Here is a 22269-nt window from a genome sequence, read left to right as displayed (position 1 = left end):
ATCCTTTTCTCTATGTTTTGGTCTTCCATCCACACTGAGACAATGTTTTTGCTCTGTAATTTGCAATTGCTGTAGTTGCTTGTGGGCTGTTTCCAAGACATTGTTTTCAACTATGCAAACTTTTGAAAGTCTCTGTGTAAACTACAAAACGTGAATTTATGAAAATGGTGACGTAATGCGCAGTCAATAGGTGCATAGTTTTTCTTAAAGTCCCCCTGTGTTTAAAATCAAGTTTTTAATGTTGTTTATATGTCTATGTGGTGTTTTTAATATGCTTTAAGACATAAGTCAACACCATTGATAAGAATTTTCTCCTTAAACCGTCAGTGAACCAAAGACAGTCTCAAAAAATGCGGTTTGAAATCGCTGGTGTTTCTGACGTCACAAACTACCTTGTAACCAATGAGGTCAACATGACGGCAGACTTTAGAAGGGCTAGATTTCCCGAAACCTTCTTAACGCTACGTCATTTTTAAGTTATACCTTAAGCTGTGCCTTATCGTTAATACGTGTTTCCCGAAACGTTCTTAGTTAAGTATACCTTCTGTAAGTCATGCCTTCGGAAGGTTTGTCTGGACCACTCTTAGCTTTACCTTATCACTGTTGACCCTCTATACTAATATTATTCTGAAGTTGTAATACACCCAGTGCTCAATTACACTAATTCAAGTGTTTTCATGCAAAGAATAAAATTGTCATTACACTGATTGCTGTTAGCTTTTTCATTATATTATCCAAAGGTAATCAGCTAGCAAACCATTAGGCAGTAAAGGCTTAGGAGTCTATTTAAAGGGAATGATTGTGGTGGGTAGTTTGGTGGTAGGGTTTTCTACTTCAAGATTTAGGTGGTAGTTTGCTCAAACTATAGCAGCGATACACAGCGAATAGTTGTGCTAAAAGACGGCGCCATCCGCGGACCCCTTTCAAAGGCCAGTGAAAGCCCTATTCGGACGGTAATTGTTTCTCATAGGGTCGTACGGTATTTTCAACATTTAGGTTACTCTTTGATTTTATTGCCGTCAGAATCCAGAATGTCAGTGTTTTTCTTCCAACACCCGCGTAAAAATCCCCAGTCCAAATGGCCTACTGTTTTTTGACAAACACCAAGGTCGTGTAATTTAATTGTCGCCCCAATCCACATCTCTAAGTGTACAGGAAGAGATCACTTCAAACTTCACTGTTTAAATCTTTTTTGATCACTGCCGAGCACCGTACGTAGGCTACCATAACTGTTGTGCTTCACTGTAATTTGCATGCATTTTAAAGATGTACACTTTTATTACTGAAATGCTGGAAAGTTTTTACAAGAACAAAATTCATCACAGCTCCACCAAAAAGAAGAAATAACATAATCAGTTGTAATGGGCCGGTATTGTGGCAGCAATATATGATACAATTGTAAAATAGGCTAGGCTATTATAGTTTGGAATATTTTTTATAATATCCCACCATCCTAACAAATGCAATTTCCACTATTTCTGAAGTGATTATTTTATAAGTAACATCGCTTTCTCACAAAACACAGTGAAGCTGCCCCTGCATGAGTGAAAAATGTATTCTCGAGCCATCGATATCAACAGATTCAGCACCATCGCCCCGGACAGCACCTGGTAACGTCGCACGCAAGAAGGTATATCCTAAGCTAAACTTCCTAAGGTATAGTTCGGAGAACATGCCTAGAAATGATATACCTTTAGTTAAGTTAAACCTCTGGAGTCGTCGTAGTGCGGTGAGAGACAATGTTATCGGAAAATCCAGCCCAGATCATTAACAGCGAACTAGAAGGGGTGTCTCGAGAGAAGCCAGGTTATCCCGGTATATATTTCTGTTGATATGAAAATCGGGTAGATTTAGCAATATAGCGGGCGGGTGTAGCCTATGATGTATATTACGATGTTATGATGAACTATATGCCTTTCTCCACTGATGATTGTTAGAAGGCAGCTGCCTGACTCTGAGATGGCGAACGGGAACAAGGTTTGTGTAACATTAGCAACACATTATTAGCTGTTTGATAATGTAGTCAAGAAAAGGCTAATCATATTAATTACCGTTATGTGTCTGAGGCTGTAAAGTGGATCTCTGAGCTGGTGTGAGTGAGTGGAGGCGGGGCTAATTAGCATGTATTTTTGATTGATTTGTTTTATTTGTGTAATGATTTGTCTGTCCTCTAGGGGGTGGAAGTGTTCTTGTTATGTGTGTTCTTGTTTTATTAGGAACTGATTTCCTGCACATGTGAACCGTGTGAGTGAGGGATATAAGAAGCCTCATTGCCATGTCTGGGCGGCGGGATTTCGGTGGCGGTCCTGCTCTCTTTTGTTGATGTTTTGTTATCCCCGATTGTTTTTCCTCCCACAATTATATTTATGTTCTTTTGATAATAAATTCCTCTATTGAAACGAGTTTTGTTAATGTCCCTCTTTTATGTCATGGCTGTGGCCGTAACAGCATAATCATGGATCCACGTATACTAAATGAGGAAGGGGTGTAGAGTTAAAATTCAAGCTATTTTAAGGCATGTATTAAAAAAAAATTCACAGGACAAAAAGTTTAAATATGTCATTTTAGTGATCAAAGATGAGTTTTAAGGGATACAATTATTGACTACAGGTGCACTTTAAAGTGACTTTGCCAACTACTGGTCTGGCAGCAGAATACAGAGTTTTTTAATCATTTTGGCAGATCTGTTTGAACGGGGATCGTTTTGACAACATTGGTGCCTGTAAGCGAAAGGAAAAACTTTTCTGTTTTTAGGACATCGTTGTCGTGTAAACGTACCCTGGAAATCCAGAGTTCTCGCGAGAGCACAAATTGAATTTGCTCAGCGAGTTAGTCTGGCGTTGAGTAATGATGCTCATTAAATATGCCCTTGTATCCGAGCTGCACCAATCACATCGGGTTATCTGATATAGGCGGGCCAGAGGCAAGCTAAACAGATGACGACAGCGCTGTGACGTCGAAGTCATTAGTAAACATTGCAAGATGGCTATGGATGAACACCAGTTGTTTGAAACGGCTTTGGCCGTTACAATGACCAAGTTAGACTTGGCTTTTTATCTAAAAGAGCAACAGAAGACGGCGCTCGAATCCTTCCTTTGCAAGAACGTTTTTGCTGTTTTGCCGACCGGATACGGCAAGAGTCTAATTTACCAGTTAGCTCCGCTCTAGTCTCTGAGTATCATCATGAGCCTTTATTACATTTTACACTTGCACATGATTTTAGTGTTTTACTGATGTTTCAGTGTGGACAAGAAACTTCTGGAAAATGTGCGTTTGTGAAAATGCTAATGTGGAGGAAGAGCATTTTTGAAATGCATCCAGATTAATGTAGCATTCAAGAAATGCATTTGACTCACCCTTACCCTTAAACCACAAAGCACTATTTTACAGTGTCACACCTACATCTCTGTTCTAGCTTGTACTTTTCCAAGTCATTTAGGAAGTGTGTATTGGCCCAATTCATGTTACATAATCTCCTCGGGATGAATCACTTGTTCTGAGGCAATCCTTTTATAAGTCACTTTGGATAAAAGCATTTGCTAGACGAATACATCAATATCAGTTGAATTACCCTTAAACAAACATTAGACTGAATTGATCTGTAGTTCAAAGCAAACAATCTACAGCAATCTACCCAAAAATAAAATGTGCCAAACATATCTGCATTGTATTGTATATGATTTCAATTAGTTGATTATGTATTGTAATAGGATTAAAGCTGGCGCCCTACTTAGGTTTGGAGTAAATATCATGTAATCTCCTTTCTCTTTGTATAAAACTATTCCTTTAATGTCACACAAGCTTTTCCTCATCTATAAATGATTTACTGAATATGACTGGAAGCAGCTGCGAGATAAAGACTCTCCGAATCACGATGAGAAAAAGCTCAGTTATAAAAGATTCACAGATACAAACAAAACAGCAGCTGCAACAATTCATTAGCAGCACCTCATCAAAAAATAACTTCAATGTTCAATGATCCAAATACAAGACTCAAGTTTCCAACAGAAGAATCTACCCGAAACACAAAATTAAGGGTTCTTATCTCAAGATTTAACGTTCTAAACTCAAGATTCAATACTTTAACTCAAGATTGCAAATACAAGATAGAAGTGTCTAAACTCAGTATTCACAATTCTAAATTCAAGGTTCTTGAGGTTCTAAACTCAAGTTTGCAGGTAATAAACGAAAGATTCTAACTGAAGGTTTGGCCACACTTTAGTTTAGGGTCCAATTTTCACTATTAACTATGCTTTTGCCACAATACACTCCAAATGGCTGCTTATTAATAGTTAGTAGGGTTGTTAAGTTTGGTTTTGGGTGGGCTTGAGGGATGTAGAATATGGTCATAAAGAATAAGACATTAATATGTGCTTTATAAGTACTTTATAAACAGCCAATATCCTAGTAATATGCAATATGTAATATGCATGCTAATAAGCAACTAGCTAATAGTTTGAATCGGACCCCAATCTAAAGTGTTGCCCAAGATTCTAAGCTCAAACGTATAAATTCAAGATTCTAAACAATATTCAGAGTTCTAAACTCATTATTAAATATTCTATATTCAGTATTTAAGATTCTAAATTCAAGGTTCTACACTCAAGATTTAAGGTTCTAAACTCAAGAATCAAGATTCTAAACTCAAGATTTAGTTTTCTACACTCTGTTTTCAAAATGGAAGATTCTAAATTCAAGATTGTAATTCAAAATTCTAGTGTCTACACTCAAGATTGCAAACTCAAGTTTCAAAGTTATAAACTCAAGACTCGAGATTCTATCTGAAGATTCTAAACTCAAGATTAAGGATCCTTAGCTTAAACTCAGTATGTATGATTCTAAATTCAATTTCAAGGTTCTACACTAAAGATTCAAGATTCTAAACTCAAGATAATAGATTCTAAACTAAAGATTCAGGGTTCTAAACTCAAGAATCAAGATTCTATACTCAATATTTAAGACTGCAAGGATCTAAACTGAAGATTTAAGGTTCAGTCCTAAATATTTGTGGTCATCTGTCAGAGAGGGCGTCTCGCACACCATAGTGGGCCAGACGGCTCTCTCTCCTCAGCAGTAGATTGAATGTCACTTCAGTAATGTCTGTCCTCACTTCCCCCTTTTTCAAGCCTCTCACTTACTATTCAGGCCTTTCTTTCTCCATTCAGGTCTTTCTCCTCTCATTCACAGACCCTTTCATCCCATCCATCCATCCATCCCGAACAGCAGCATTTTTCATTCGGTTGCTATGACTCCCTAACCTCTGTCCTCTCTGACTCCTCCTCCCTCATCCGATTTCCGCACTATAAGTCCCTCTTTTTCTTTCTCTCCTCTTTCTGTATTGTTGATTTATAGTCGTGGTCCGGTACATGCATTCTGTCTCTGTGACTTTTATAAGGGTCCGTCACACATTCCTCTGTTTTTAACTCTGTGTTTCTCTTTAACTTCTCTTTCTCTATCCTTCTCTCTCACAAAGACGCTTTGCTTGTACAGTAATACCCATGACCCCTGTGGTCACCCCCCTCCTCCTTCCTTCATTCATTCTACATCTACTTTGTCTTCTTAAGGCTCAGGTCATTTACAGCCTCTCAAAAACGCCTTTATTCTTGCTTATCTGCTAGTTCTGAGCTTTCTGAGAATCACTGACTGTTTAAGGCCAGGCCAGTCTAAACTGAATCTGTGCACATTTTTCACATTTTCTACGCTGATTGTGAAGAAAAATCGGCAGAATTAGTTTAGAAATGGCAAAACTTGTTGAACAGAACCGAAAATACTCCACCATGTTGATTTGGTAGATAAAATAGTTGTATAATCAAAAACCAAATTTTTCTTTTTTCTTTTTTTGTAATTTATTTTAACATTAAAGTCATTTATAATGTTACAAAAGATGTCAGTAACACTTCATAATAAGTATACATTAATAAAGTATATACAAATAATTTGCAAACTATTTAATTAATAGTTTATAAACTGTAGTTAATACATTAATAGACTATATACAAACAGTGAGTTCTTTCATTGAGAGAGTTCATTCGGTTCATTCATTGTTGCTGTAATTAACAAATTAGTATTGTTTAATTAGCTCATAAAGAGTTAGATAATGCTTTGTTAACAACTTATTAACGTAAATATTTTTCACTTTAGATTAGGCCACGGAAAATGGGAAAAATGCCATTAATTAAGTGCTTTAAACCAAACTTTATTGGACATGATTTATAAGTGCTTTGTTACCGTAAACTTATTATAAAGAGTTACCAATATTTCTATTTCAAATAAATGCTGTTCTTTTGAACTTTCTATTCATCCTGATTATCAACATTGATAATAAAGTTTCTTGAGCAGTAAATCAGCGTATTATTATGATTTCTGAAGTGACACTGAAGACCGGAGTAATGATGCTGAAAATACAGCTTTAATCACAGGTATAAATTACATTTTAAAATATGTTCAAATAGAAAAGAGTTTTATAATAAAATTGCAATAATATTTTGAATTAAATAAATGCAGCCTTGGTGAACATATGACACTTTTTTGGCATAAAAAAACACAAAACTTAACGACCCCAAACTTTTGAACGGTAGTTCCTTAAAATCTTTTCTAGGTAGCCAGCACACTAGGTTTTGGAACAGAGCTCATTTGTGACCCTAAGCTGAATAAATAAGCTTTCAATTGATGTATGGTTTGTTAGGATAGGACAATATTTGGCAGAGATACAACTATTTGAAAATCTGGAATCTGAGGGTGCAAAAAAATCTAAATATTGAGAAAATCGCCTTTAAAGTTGTCCATTTCTGTTGGCGATTTTGCTGCATTCACTCACAAAAAATCAATTTTTGATATATTTAAGGTAGGAAATTTACAAAATATCTTCATGGATCATAATCTTTAGTTAATATCCTAATGATTTTTGGCATAAAAGAAAAATCGATCATTTTGACCCATACAATGTTTTTTGGCTATTGCCACAAATATACCCATGCAACTTGAGACTGGTTTTATGGTCCAGGGTCACATTTGTACCTCACAACTTAACAGCAAAAGAACATGATAGTGAGGTAAATGGAAAATGTGGTGTGAGTAGATGTCCAGTAAACTTGATAATTAAACAATAAACTCCAAATGCTCCACAAGGTAAGAAGCAGGGTAATATTCCACCACACCTCTGTTATTGCTTCTTTTTTCCCTTTATACCCCTTCAATTTCCGTTTCTAACCTTCTGTGAAAGGCTCCCAGTCATACACGCGTCCCATAAACTCTTGACTGTTGAACGCTGCACACTGCTCAGCCCTGGAGTTTACTGGAGCACCTGGACATGCCTGGAGGGAGAGAGAGAGAGAGACTAAAGTTATAGTGTCTCACTTCGACAAGCATGACAATGTGTGTGTGTGTGTGTGTGTGTGTGTGTGTGTGTGTGTGTGTGTGTGTGTGTGTGCAAGCTTTGGGTAAAACTGTGACAGAGAGTGATACATTGGCTACCATATGGAAATAATGGTGAACCTGGAAACACTCCCATAAATCTCTAGAGAGGGAGAGACAGACGGAGGCCAATGTTTATGGAGTCAGAGAAAGCCAAGAGCCCTGAAGAAGACAACGCGAAATGACACACATTTTAAGGAATGAAAAACTGACAAAACGCTTGAGAATTAAAAAAACCTTTTTGAAAAATAAAGTTTGTCAAAACAAGAATTAAAAACTTTGTTTGAAAGATTAAAAATAAGCACTGAATTCCATTCTTCCAAATTATTAACAGAACCATTAACCCTATAAAGCCCACTGTATCATATTTGATACACTAATTTCTAAGGTCTCTAAATCATCAACATGATCAAAACTTGCTGAAAAACCTGTTGCACACAATCTACTACATGCCTTCTGTCGTCCGATTGATAGTTTGATAGTTAACTTTATTTGCACGTAAAAGGCTTTTTTGTATAATTGTAAAAACGTCCACCTTCAGGTCGTGATTTTTGCTGTGAAATCTTTACTGATTTTATAAAGTAAACATAAGAATAACCTTAAGTAACTTAGGTTTACTTGATTATTCATAAATATTTTTATTTTATTTGAGAAAAAATCATGTTAAAATTTGTTCTTAAAATTGTTTTTTTTTTATTAAATATTATCATCTTACTTTTTTGGTCACATAATTATCAGCATCTGCAACAAACTGTATATTTTGCTTCGGACAAAATTTTGGTGTTTTTTCCTCCTTGACTATGAGAGTCATATATTAACACTATAGGCCCTGTTTTAACGATCTAAGCACATGGTCTAGTTTAACGACGGGAAAAATGGTTGGCGCTTCCGGCGAATGTTCTAAAAGGGTCGTCCCTATTCTCTTAATGAGTAATGGGTGTGTTTTGGGCGTAATGTGCAATAAACCAATCAGAGTCTCATGTCCCATTCCCTTTAAAAGCCAGTTGCGCTCGCGCCATGGCGGATTCGCTATTTACATGACGGAATTTGCAAGCGAAAAAACTGAACGCTTCTCTAGTGAGGAAACGGATCAGCTGGTGCGCGAGGTTAAAGCGCAAGCACACCATCTACGGGACAAAGTGTACGCGCGTTGTGGACCCGCCTATAGGCGCATATTACTAACGCGCTCTTTAAATAACAAAAAATATATATACTGTACAGTCTATTTCCGTTCCCTCAAAATAGCAACGTGCCAACAATGCGCCTGAACACACCTTGTTTTCAGACCAGCAGCCGGGCGAACAGATGGGCGCAAATGTATTTGCTATTTAAACAACGTGGTGCAGGGCGTGAAAATGAAAACTGCGTCAGGCTGAAACTAGCAAAAAACTTGCATCGCGCCTGATGTTGCATTGCACCGGGTGTATGATAGGGCCCTATATCAAACTATTTGAGCCATAAAAGCCTGATGTATCAAATATGGTAAAAAAAAATAAAAAATCCTAAAGGATTAATAAAGCGTTCCATTTCAAAAATGATTTTTTCCCAAAAATTTTTTTGTACAATTTACATGGTTAAAGAACTACAATTGTTAAGTGGAAACTGAACCAGAATCGATAAATTCCTTGCAATTCCCAAACCACAACCATCAGGATAAAAACATATGGCATCATAAATCAAGCCTATATCAGCATTGAGAGTGCTAGAGCACAGCTCTGGTTTGAACCAGATGCTCCTCTCAAGATCCACGTGTTCGTTCACGATGCCAATGACATCAGGAAACACAGCTTATTTTCTGTTGCCTTTTTCCTCTTCCTGTCTTTCCCTGTCCCTCTTGAACACGACAGGAACCACCCACAGTGGGAGAGATTAAGAGGAGGGATGTTGCAGGACACTAAAGCAGGAGGCGGGACAGGCAGAGGCAGCTGCGCACCGAAACGAGGGTGAAATTAAGCAGTCGCAGGGTCACTGAGGTGTCAGACCACAGCAGACATGGCCATTAATGACCAAACACTGTCCCATTAATGCACACCAAACACACTGTGGCTATCCACAAACCTTCCCTAAATATTTACAACACGTCTGCAACGTCTGAGTGTGTTTGCTCGGGAAAACTCGAGCTCCGTTTATTCAAGGGGTTTAGTGCTCATAGGCTACATCAATGCTGACGAATATTTATAAACATTCAGAATATTGGGTAAGGTTTGAAACCCCAGAACATATGATTGTTATGAATAAAGATATAAAATGACAAACAATAAAAATTAATTTTGCTCTAAACCCAACTTTCCTGTTTTCCTTAGTTTCCTAGTTAATCTCCTTGGTTTATTAAATAAGTTCCATGGTTCCTAATTCCACACACCTGTTCAGTTTCCTAATCCACACAACCCCAGTCGACGGATAAGGGTCTTCCCTAGCGAAAGTTTTTCCTCCAAAAGCTTAATTTCTATTCTGCTGAGGAAAGAAAGTCATATATACGGCTTAGGGGTGAGTAAATAATCAGGAAATTTTGGGGTGAAATAAGTTAAAGTATATTTTTGAAGTATGCTTTATGTAGTAAGTTATCATTTTCATGTCCTGCGCCACATTGTTTAAATAGCAAATACATTTGCACCCATCTGTGCGCCCATGGGCTGCTGGTCTGAGAACGAGGTGTGTTCTGGCACATTGTTGGTGCGTTGCTATTTAGAGGCAACTGAAATAGACTGAGCCATTGACCAACTGAAACCTGGTCTAAAATCAATGGTGCAATATTTTATTTTGTTATTTAAAGAGTGCATTAGTAATGTGCACCAAAAGGCCGGTTCACAACGCACGTACACTCTTCTCATTACACACACAGGGACGCACAGCAGCACACAAACATTTTAAAATATTAAAAATAAAAGGATTACAATGTAAAAGATTATTATTGTGTACATAAAGATATGGTGAATCCGGCTTGTCCCGTAGATGATCTGCTTGCACGCGGGTATTAATATTACTGGGATATTGGCTGTTTATTAGTACTTATAAAGCACATATTAATGCCTTATTCTGCATGACCATATTCTACATCCCTTAATCCCACCCAATACCTACCTTACTAACTATTAATGAGCAGTAAATTAGGAGTTTATTGAGACAAACGTCGTAGTTAATAGAGAATATGTGTTCAAACTAAAGTGTGACCAGTGGTTTTATCCTTTGAAAGAATTATACAAGAAAACACAAAGCTAAGCATACCAAATGAAAACAGGCAAAGCATTTGTGAGAACCGACCCTAAGGACACGTTTACTTGCTAAGAGTGCAGAAGGACGACACAGACAGAGCTGATATATAGTGGATATTTACCAGCCAGAGAGTTCAGAGGAGCTCCTGTAATGAAGCAAAACTAGAACTCAAGCTGAGAGAGAGAGAGAGAGAGAGAGAGAGAGAGAGAGAGAGAGAGAGAGAGAGAGAGAGAGAGAGAGAGAGAGAGAGCGCTAATGCTTTACTGCCTTTCCTTAGGCCACATTCACTTCCTCGTTAATAGGGCCACTGTCAAACAGGGGCACACACAGGTCAGACTGCATCTGCGCGCGCACACACACACACACACACACACACACACACACACACACACACACACACACACACACACACACACACACACACACACACAAAATAGCAGCTCAATCGGATCTTATTACCAGGGGAAGCCAAGCGCTTACAAGCTCAGTGGGAAATCATGGTGTAGCGTTCACACACACACACACACACACACACACACACACACACACACACACACACACACACACACACACACACACACACACACACACACACACACACACACACACACACACACACACACACACACAATGAATGTATGGCTGGCTCAGATGCATCCATGGCGGATAAATGTGGTGGGAGCTCAAGATTTTTCTCACACAAGTTGTGAACACTAATGACACAACAGCTGTCACTCACTCACACACACACTTTCTCCACACACATCTTTCCTCTTTGTCCCTGAATACCTCATTCTTTTGTTTTTCTCAGTGTCCAGCTGACAAAAGCAGTTGGTCAGTGTAAACACACTTAACAAAGCAGCATGCTGAAACATGCACAAACACACTTCAAGAAAACAAGAAACTAAAAACACCTGAATAGACACAAATGAAATGATGTTTCTATGTGCTGTTCCATGTGCACATATTCTATGTGCCAAACTTGCTGATATCGCAGATGCTGATATGTATGTGGTCAGAAAGTAAGATTAAATTCTGGTAGCTTGTAATGTAAATCAATGAGATCTTTTTAACAGTATAGCAGACTGATGGCCAAAAGTGATGGCCAGAGTATTTGTTTTTAATGATGTGGCGTTGTGGTTGCCAGGACGTTTCTGTGTGGTTGCTGAGGTGTTCTGAGTGATTGCTCAATGGTTACTTACTGGCCCAAGTCAAAAGAATCCACCCACTAAATTTGATGTACAAACGGAGCAGGATGAGTTACTCAACAAAGTTGAATTCTTAGAGCAAGAGCCTTGAGCGAGAGTAGAAATAAGAGTAATATAAATAGTAATAGTGATGCTTGACTAAGCAAACGCCACTAACTAGATTACACAGAAGCTCTCATTGTATGTGAGAGTGTGTGAACATGTGGGGCTCATTTGTGCGGCACATAAAGAATGTTGGCTATACACTTCTTTCTTTGTGTCCACGTGTGTGTGTGTGTATGTATGTGTGTGATGAAGTAACATACACGTGTTTTTAATATGTGGGTAATGACATACGTCTGTAAGTTTGTGTCTGTTTGTTTAAAAGTAATGCAGAGTAAATCCAGCACGGATATGTATGTGTTAAACAAGGTTAGTCCCAAAAAGTGCAAAAATGATTTTGTGCTTCCTCTGTATTTTAGTCTTGATTTCCAGTACAAATATCTATAATATAAAAAGTCCTGTTTTCTGAAAAATGTGTCAAAACTTTTCACTTATTACAAAAAATATCTGCCAGTGGGGTGCAAACAATAAACTTGTTTTCCCTTTGAAATAAGTTTACTTTTCTTAACCCAATGGCAGATTTATCTTGTTTTAAGCATGAATAATTAAGTCTTTTTTCCCATTTTGTATTTTGTTGACGTCTAGTAAAATAGGTTTTCATGCTTGAATGCTATTTTTCACATATTTCATATTGTTGCAGCACCTCTCTTCCCAGTTTGTCAGTAACTCTTCCATGAAGCACAATGTGCTCTGATTGGTCGACTGGACCAGTGCGTTGTGATTGGTCAACCGCTTCGAGGGTGTTTGGGAAATGTCACGCCCCTTACCAGGGGGTTTCACACACTACTAACTAACTCAGCCAGGCCACGCCCCTTTAATTTGCGTATGCCTTGGGGAGGAATTATTCAAATGAGGAATATTGTGACGTGTTCGTTCCCAGAAGTAAACTCAAGACTACAATGGAGGCGTTTCAGGGAGTTCAGAAACAGTGACACTGAAATAGAGAATAACTCTTTTTGGAGAGCTTCATGCTCAAACAGCAACATTACACACTAAAGAAAGATGAACATGTATAAAAGCATACTAGGACCTTATTAAGTACGTAAGTGTTTCTTGATTAAAGGATATTTTGATATTTTTACTGGAAAACAAGACAAAAACTTTTTTTGTAGTGTACAAAAAGAGAGAAGAATCAGAAAAAGAAAAGAGAAGATGCGGGAAGGTCAGGGGAGGAGAACAGCTGTAAAACAGTGGGCCTTTACAAACCCAACCTGAAGAGAATAAACATGAACGTTTTAGGCCTCCCACGAGGACAACTGAAGAAAAAGGCAGAAGGAGCAAGAGAATATCAAAGGGAAACTAAATAAACTTATTCTGAAACACAAGTTTAGCTAATTTAACATTAAAGTAAATAAATTGGATAAACTGTTTGTGAAATACAATGCAAACAAAAGATTACAAAACCCCACATGGGAACTGAGTCATTTGCGACGACGGGTCGTTTGCACAGGTGATGGACAGCTGTCTGAACAAGTCCCAGCTGAGATTTGAGCTCATTTCCTGACAAATTCCTGATATATTGTCCCATATCAGCATTATGGTCTAAATTCTTTAAATCCCCACAAAGGAAACTCTCTCCAACTCTTTAAAGCACAGGAATTCAGCAGCATCTGTAATGTATTTAAATTGGAAAACATCCCTTCAGCATGAGGACAATGATTGGACAGGGACACGTCACATGATGTGCATTTGATAAAATGGACCCTCTGGTCATATTCAAAACGTTGTTAAAGGACTAGTTCTCCCAAAAATGCGAATTCTGTCATCATTTACTCATCCTCAGCTCATCCTCATGTCACTTCAAACCTGTATTAAAGAGACTTTTAACAGAATGTTGATGTTGCTCTTTTCCAGTTAATTTATTTGGGAAAGTAGATTTTTTTTTCTCCCCTTACACAATGAATATAGTGCACAAGTTGAATGGACTACTGTTATGATGCTTTTCAGTGGATCATTTGTAGAGCATTACAGCCAGTATCCATTGAAATGAATAAATGGTGAGTAAACGTGACAGAATTAGCATTTTTGGGCAAACTATTGCCTTAGTTTAACATCGGAATAATGACATTGATATGTCAGAGTTTTTGTTTTTGCAGGATAACCGTCACATATTTTCAGATCACGTGTTCAAATCCCTGAGTTTTCTCAGTCAGCATTTGAATCATATGGTAAATTTGAGATGAGTTTCCTCTTTTGTTTCTGAAAGGCCATTGTGAAGAGATTTAGCCTTTGACACAGCAATGTAAATGTTTATTTAGCAAGTGCTGAGCCCACCCTTAGCTCAGTGACTTCACACAGAAAGACCTTTCTCTTTCTTTCTTTACATCTTCTTTCTCTTTTACATTCCATTCCTCTTTTCTCTTTTTCTTTCCATTCCCTCTTTCAGAAAAACTCTCATCTTTTTTCTTCATTTCTGCTTCACTCTTTCCCTCTCTTTGCCTCTATCTGTTTTTCTGCCCACTCTATTTCTGGAGAGTGTGTGTGTGTGTGTTTTAAACAGTGCCGTCTTTCACTGCGTTACAGCGTAACTGTGTCACACACCCCAAAAGCCCCTTCGCTCCACTCCTCTATTTCACTTCCTCTCCTCCTCTACTCTCAGTTCCCCACTGCTCACTCACACAAAGTACACACAGACACGGATGATAAAGTACATATAATTATAATTTAGTATTCCTCCAAATAGAATGTTGTACACCCAATAACATTCCTGAGATATCTAACCCATAATAAAAAAACACACACACACACACACACACACACACACACACACACACACACACACACACACACACACACACACACACACACACACACACACACACACACACACACACACACACACACACACAGAGAGAGAGAGAGAGAGAGAGAGAGAGAGAGAGAGAGAGAGAGAGAGAGAGAGAGAGAGAGAGAGAACAAGCTATTGCACAATGTAGCACTAATTACGAAGAAGAAAACAGCCAAAATCAAAGTTTATGTACGATTTATGGATTAATTTTGGATGAATCGGTTTATCATGTTCAGAGGTTTTCAGGAATGTTTGCAATTTCAGATTCAGATTCAGATACTGAAATATAAATATTGGCTAATATATCATTCACATTTGATTAATAAAGGAATTCAGCATTCAGGATGGAGCCAAACTGACCTTATATAGAAGAAAATCTTGAGGTTGACAAAATATTAATGTTTTGTACACATGCATTTAGCTTTTCTGGTATTGCTCTGTAGCTACTAAAATACCAACTTGAGGGAACTTACCAAAAAACCTTAAACAATATCTTTAGATTTTGTACGACAGTGTTACAATATCATAGTTATTACATAAAATATAAGTGAAATAACCTAAACAACAACTATAACAACTAAATGATTGAACACCAAATAGTTTTTTTTACATAGCATGGAAAAACCTTCAGGATGAAGACTGACTTTAATTTGGCATGATTTTAATATTTTTTTCATAAATATCAGACTGTGATGACAAAAACACAGCTGTCAAACCAGATAATAGAGGTTTGTATTTTTAAAACAAACCTATTCCTTCTTTCAGGACATAACTTAAATATGTATTTAATCTAATATTAAGGAAAGTAAAACAACAGTGAGAGAGAGAGAGAGAGATCAAGCACAGATGGTCATCAAGTTCTCTCAAGTGTACAGAAGCTCCACATCCAGTCAAAACATGCGAGTTTGTCTTTCTATGACCAGTAATCTCACAGTTCCCTCAACACACACTCCAGACTGAGATAAACACACACACACACACACACACACATACACTGCTATGTATAGCCAAACAGCCCTCAGAGCGGCCAATAGAGAACTTTTCCTGGGTTCCACCTCCATGTGGAGTTTCAGTGCCCAGTTACAACCAAAGTGTTCAGTTGTTAAAAAGTTCTTAGCAACCATTTCACTGAAAAAAAATTAAGAGGCCTAACTGCTGACAGAATGGCCTTTCAATGGAACTTGGCTGCCTATGCAGTAGAAAGGCGAAAACTTTTTTTGAAATCGGTGCTACCTGACTAGAGAAAACAGAGAAAAAAGGCTGTTGTCTTAATAAGTAGAAAACTTCAACACCCATAATGCACTGGGCATGTTGCCGTCCATGGCATCCGAACAGCACACTCTGCACATACAACAACAAGGGTTGCCAGGTTTGTGTAACAAAACCAGCCCAATTGCAATTGCCAAAACTAGCCCAGTCGTGTTCCGGGGGTTACCCAGTAACAATCTCGTTCTGGGGGTCAAAAGTCGAGTGCCAGGGCAGGGGGCAGTGTTCGCTTTAACAACACACGGAAACAGTGTAAAACTAGCCCAATTCTTCAGAAAAAATGCAGACTTGGCAACACTGCAAACGTATCACGCAGACAAAAGAGCGTACGGCCCGAGCGAATTCGAAACCGCACGCTCACAATGACAAGACTGTGCTGTCACCAAACAAGAACAAACTAGAGCGAAGTGACAGAACCCTGACAACGTGTTGTAGGCAGTAGCTAAAGGCCGCAAAGAATCGTAAATATGGAGAGATCACCACAACTTTAAATCTGAAAAACCTCCTTGTTTGTAGTCAACTTTTAGAACTGGATGACAACGAACTGAGGGGAAAAAATGGAAAGAAAGTGCCGGTCCGTCAGTTCCGCCAAACTCCCCGAAGCAAAACGCCCTCGCGAACAGGAAAGAAAGCTGTTGCCATAGTGTTCCATTTTTACCATAAAGCTGTTTAATGAGCAGACAAAGTACGATACAGTTTTCAGAGATAAACATACTCTTGGAATAATACATTTTGTTAATAACCCTCTGTCGATCTGACTGTCTGTGGGCGGAAATATAAAATGAGGAAGTAATCTGTAGTTTTCATGAAAGCCTTGGAGCTGTCAAAAGACTTTTGCCGACAAATAAATGTGAATTTCTCTGTCAAGATAACAGAAAGAAAGAGTAAACATTGTTCGTTAACATTTACTACCGACATTGTAATACAAAGCAGGTTAAAAATCTGTGAAGTTACACTTAAAGGTACAATATGCAAGAATTTTTGCCGCTAGAGGGCGCTACATTCCAAACAACAACAACGGCGTAGCTTGATGACGATGTGAAGGAGCGTGGAATGATGGGAACTGTCGTTTTAAACTCCACCGTGGATGTAAATCAGTCAGACGGGAATCGAAAAATCATGTTCATGGATGAGGCTAAGTTCTATTTTTATAAATGTTGCGTTTAATGACATGCTTTTTGTGGCGAGGGGGGCGTGGTTCAGCGCGGTCTGTAACGGGAGAGAGAAGAGACGAGCAAGTAGATCAAGTGCAAAGTATTATTGGCGTGGAGAGCTTATAAGCCGCGCTGGAACGAGAGAGAGACTGGAGAGAAAATTGGACGCAGAGAAAGAGAACCGGTGGATCCGAGCTCTCATTTTTGAACTGTTTTGAGCCGTCGCGGTTGCCACGGTGAATGCGCGTTGTGCGCGGCTTTTGTTTGTTTTGCTTTATTTTAATAAAGTAGCCTACGAGTCCCAGTCACGCCAACCCCTGTCTTCTTCCTTCCTGACTCTTAAACCTCATCACACTTTTATTTCATTAAAATGAATTAACCGCATGAAAAGTAAGGTTTAATACTAAATTGGTTATCATAGATGTTACTGTATTTGTTGAATTCATTGTTGTGATAACGCTGCGCAGTTTTACGTGTTCTAAACAATTGTTGTAAAAGTACATTCGAACATGCCCACATCATTTGCCAAAATACTGATTAATCTTTATGTATAACACATGCTATGTTTATTTACATGGCCATAAACACCAGACGTGATAAACAATGTCAATAAACTAAACACAAATCTAAAGCAATAATACTTTCCTAACATAAACATAACTATTACCGAATGCTACATTTGGAAAATATAAAATTAAGCATGCTTTGTCGACAGAACCAGCAGCAATCGGTAAAGAATAATTGTGTACCATAACGACAGCACGAAACAAGCTAACGTTTGTTGCTTGATAGACGCTACAACTACAACTTCCGCATTTGTCCAGGACTCCACGCAGTACGAGCGGAAACCGAGGGTGACGCGGATATGACGCAATTGACTGGCGACTCCCAGCTCCCCCCTGTTCTAACGCCCCGTTTCCTTGGATAAAATCGCAATTTTCTCACGATTTAAAAATAGTTGGAAACATTTGGGATATTGTAAGTAATCAACTTAACAAAATATATAACACTGGCCTTGAGATTTTGGGATATTTTAATGCAAAATTCTTACATATTGTACCTTTAAAGGAATTAGTACAATTCTAAGGAAATGGCTGACTGAGCATTACTGTAGATAGTTATGACTGATCACTTGTGATTTATGCTGGCAAAAAAAAACAAAAAAACCTAGCTACCTAAACCCTTAACCTGCAGGCACAACAGTTCAAATCTAGTTTTGTTGAGTTGCATTGTACATCTCACTTGCAGTGAACACAAGGAGTGGGAGATGTTGTAACTATTACAATAACAAATATCTAATTCTGTGCTGTGACAGAAACTATTGTGAAATATTTAGCATAAACGCTTAGGTAAGTGCAATAGATAAGATGTTGTAATGTCTTGTAATGTAGGAATCCCTTGCCTCAGGGATTTTAGGCCCTCACGTCCAACTACTTAAAGACACGAATCCCTTGTGAAATTAAATGCATGTTGATTGCAATTGATTGCAGTTAAAAGAAAATATCCTATAATTTATATTAAATGCAATTAGGTGAACTTTAGAGTGCTATTTTGACCACCTTAAGTAGGACTTATGTACATCAAAAAAAGAGTACTTCTTTGAAGCACGACAAATGATTGTTGAAACATATTGATTTAAAATGTACTTTAAAGTATATATTTTTTTACTTTTACATTTTTAAAAAAGGACACTTAAATGTGTTAAGAAACACTCATGGAAGTGTACTCTCTTTAAGTTCACTTAAATGTGCTTTTATTTCAATAATATTATATTATCTGAAAGTTCCGTTTTTTAACAATATACTTTTAAGATTTGAAGTACACTAAAAGTGCACGTTAAAAACAATTAAGAAATGACATTTTCTTTCCTCCAGTCTGTCTTTCCTCCATGAAACACAAAAGAAGATGCTGAGCAGAATGTCAGAGCTGCTCTTTTCCATACAGTGAAAGTGAGGAATAGTAATTTATACTGCCAAGCTCCAAAAAGCACCAAATAAAGCAGCTCGTATGACTTATGTGCATATAAAAATAATAGTGGCTGACAAGAGGTTGAGTAAATGACGACAAAGATGTCATATTTGGGTGAATTCTTCCTTCATTTTCATACAACCGGACTAGACAAACATGGAAAACAATGCAGCTGAAGCAAACCTGCTCCCGGAGATCTTGTTCAGATTTTTAGCACTTGTTCACGGCCCAAAAGAGAGAGAGACGTGTCCTGGTAACACAAACATTGTTTGGATGTATCTGAAGTAATCCTCCTAAAAGTGTGTCACTCATGTTCGGTGTGTGTATCACGCCACCAACAGCAGGAAACTGCTTTACCACATTAACTTGACTACAGTTCAAAAATGACTAACTCTGGTTTTGAGAGCTGACATGCTGCCCTGGGCCGCTGGAATGGCTCAGAGATGTATAATATAACCACCACCCAGGCTGATCCTGGAAAGTTGGATTAAAGGGAACTGGGTGATTTATGATTTGCAAAAGAATCTGGCTCTAGTGAGTGTTCAACAGGGGAGTGAGAACGAGACTCAGCTCAAATGAACCAGGTCAATCTGGAAGGAAAGTTGAAGAAAAAGGTTCTGAGAGATGAAGAGATAGATGGAGAAGCGGCTCCTGGAAGAGGGGAAATCCAACACTTTGACGTGATGAACGCACTTTGGGCTAAAAGTGTTTGATGAAATCTTTCAGAAAAACAGTGGTAATTACTACTGGCTTCATTTATGTCAGATGACGAACTTTCACCAAACTGTGGTTAAATCAGGGAGGTTGATGTCGAGCAAAACAGCGTTTTGAGTGATAACATGGGACTTTCCAATGGGAAACATTTTAATTGCACATTAGTGCAAGTGAAACAGTGTCACACTAGACCCACCAGCATATTTAAAGCTGTTATATAACCAAACAGAACAGCAAAAATCAAGAGTCTCCTCATCTACCACTGGTCAGTTAGCCTTGCTCCAATATAACACCACTGGTTGAGCCAACATTGCTGGCTGAGTGGATAGTCTGACATCATTCATAAACACATAAACACGCAAACTCCATTTCAGCAGTTGAAGTCATTATATGAATGGTAAATATTTGGTATTAGGAAGCCTGAACCAGATTAAACTCAGATTAGCCCATTTATAAAGCCAGTTAAAGGACCCATACTTTTGTAGCAGTTCATTTTTACCATTAACAATATTATTTGGAGTTTCCTGCACCAAAACAGGCACACTTTATTTATTTATTTTTAAATTCGAGAACTTCCCAAGCTCTTTCTGACCCATAAAATTTATCATGCTGTTTTTGCTGCATTTGACAAATGACCGCTCTTATGACTGGCTAACATCCGTGTCCCAATAAAGTTCCAACATCAGCCAAGAGAGCCAAGCACATAAATAAATACTGAATAGACACTTATATGTAATTATGTCATATGTTAATCAAGACATTGCAATCATAATGATTTCTTAATGAGCCATTTTTGTAGCTTATAGTTTCAACAGAGTTTGTGGGAGCTTTGAGTTCTGAAAGTTAGGGTTAGATTTTTTTTATTTGTATATATTATATATATATATATTTTTTTTTACATCAAACAGTTTTATTACCCTTATGGAAAAGAAGTGCACTTAATTATAATGATGGTTCACTTGTAGTGTGTATACACATACAGTTGAAAAGTTGAAATCATGTTTTTATAATCATCTGTAGTGTTTTAAAGAAGATTTTAAAAAAAGATTTTTAACTGTAGTGTGTAATTCGATATTACATGTAAAGTTAATATAAAGTTAATATTGCAACTTCATTACAACTGTGTAATCAAAAGTTTCAAGAGAAATGGTAATAAAGTTCATTTTAGTAAAAAAAAAAATAAATGCTTGTCAGTATTCGCAGGACACTTTAACCATATTTCAAAGACAATAGAATTAATCATGAAATTACAAGTAAAGATGTACTTAAGTCCTACTCAAAACAATCACCTTAACTTTCAGTTAATTGCATTTAAAGGTAGGGTACTAGGCAATATACTGGTTGAAACTCTTTTCACATCTTGATAGAAATCAATAATAAGAGTCTAAGTATTAAATAATGTACATATATCTGTCATGTTTATGGACATATGGAGTTTGTAGTCTTGACCTAGTTTCTCAGTTCGTTTGATTAGTCATATCGCTCACCTGTTAAATATTAAATATTTAATATTTCTTAATCTTAATATTTAAGTAATAAGTACTCTTTTTAAAAGTATGCTAAAGTGTACTTCTTTTTCACAAGTGTTCAAAAGAGAACATTTTCCATAATCTGGTCCCTTTAAAGTTTTAAATCTAAATCTTGATGTTATAAAAGAAGCACCAACAACAGAAATCAAAATCCCATGTATTACATATGTCCAGTTTGTGGCGGTCTCACCTGCAGACTGCACCTGCGATACTCTCTGTCCCCGCCAGAGCATCTGTAGTTGTGGGCCGATGCTGGAGGCCTCCAGTCCCTCTCGGCTTCGTTTCTGGAGGGCTGGGCAGCGTTCTGCAGGACCCAGGGCTCAGGGTTAGGGTTTGGGTTTGCGGGTGTCTGGACGCCGTAGGGAGGAGGGTCTCTGGGAGTGTGTGCTCGGTGGATAGTGTGTGTGTAGGAGTGTGGGACTTGGCGAGAAGCGCGGCCATCGATGCGTCTGTCACGGGCCGCGTGCCTCTGGGACGGGGGCCGTGAATGTGCGATTCGATCGCGTTCCCGCACTCTCTCGGCTCGTCTGTGCGGCTCTCCATCGGCTGCAGCTTCACTCTCCACTTCTACTGTTGTGGAAACCGCCTCTGTCTTCGTTTCAGCCTGGTCTTTCTCTTTTCGTTCTCTGTTAACATTGGCCACATCTGTAATAGCTTTTTCTACTTCTCCCTGTGTTTTGTCCACATGTGAGCTGGAGTTCACACCGAGAGCATCGAAACTTTCTGCGGTGGTGGTGTTGTGGTGATGCGTGTGGCGCGCATGCCGATTTTGTCTGTGTAGAGGAAGAGAGAATGGCACTCTGCCGTACCCAAACTGTCCAGGGCGAATTGAAGAACTAGACCTGGTGTGACAGGGACAGACAAAACATGCCGTGAGTATGATAGAAACAGGACTGCATGACAAATATAGCATT

General features: G+C 38.2%; 1 protein-coding gene and 2 long non-coding RNA genes across 5 annotated transcripts in view; 2 read left to right on the top strand and 1 right to left on the bottom strand.

Moving 5' to 3' along the window:
• adamtsl4 (ADAMTS-like 4) overlaps positions 1-22269 on the bottom strand; it is a 64170-nt gene that overhangs the window by 34316 nt on the left and 7585 nt on the right. For all 3 annotated transcript variants that reach the window (XR_014200723.1, XM_082150261.1, XM_082150262.1), the window contains exons 4-5: positions 21546-22197; positions 7211-7313 (exon numbers count right to left, since the gene is read on the bottom strand). Coding sequence is in view for 2 of the 3 variants with exons in the window: in XM_082150261.1 (XP_082006387.1) it covers positions 7211-7313; positions 21546-22197 (755 nt within the window). In the remaining variant the exon portion in view is untranslated. The remainder of the gene's footprint in view (positions 1-7210; positions 7314-21545; positions 22198-22269) is intronic.
• Positions 4389-5848, top strand: LOC309484264. Its single transcript, XR_014200798.1, has 2 exons — positions 4389-4505; positions 4537-5848. It is a non-coding gene; the product is annotated as an uncharacterized lncRNA (long non-coding RNA).
• On the top strand, positions 11481-15417 carry LOC309484309. The gene is made up of 2 exons (XR_014200844.1): positions 11481-11577; positions 11624-15417. It is a non-coding gene; the product is annotated as an uncharacterized lncRNA (long non-coding RNA).

The sequence above is a fragment of the Leuciscus leuciscus genome (assembly GCF_965113295.1).
Source record: "Leuciscus leuciscus genome assembly, chromosome: 20".
Classification (NCBI taxonomy): domain Eukaryota; kingdom Metazoa; phylum Chordata; class Actinopteri; order Cypriniformes; family Leuciscidae; genus Leuciscus; species Leuciscus leuciscus.
Note: the sequence above shows the minus strand (reverse complement) of the source record. Positions and strands in the feature narration are given on the sequence as shown.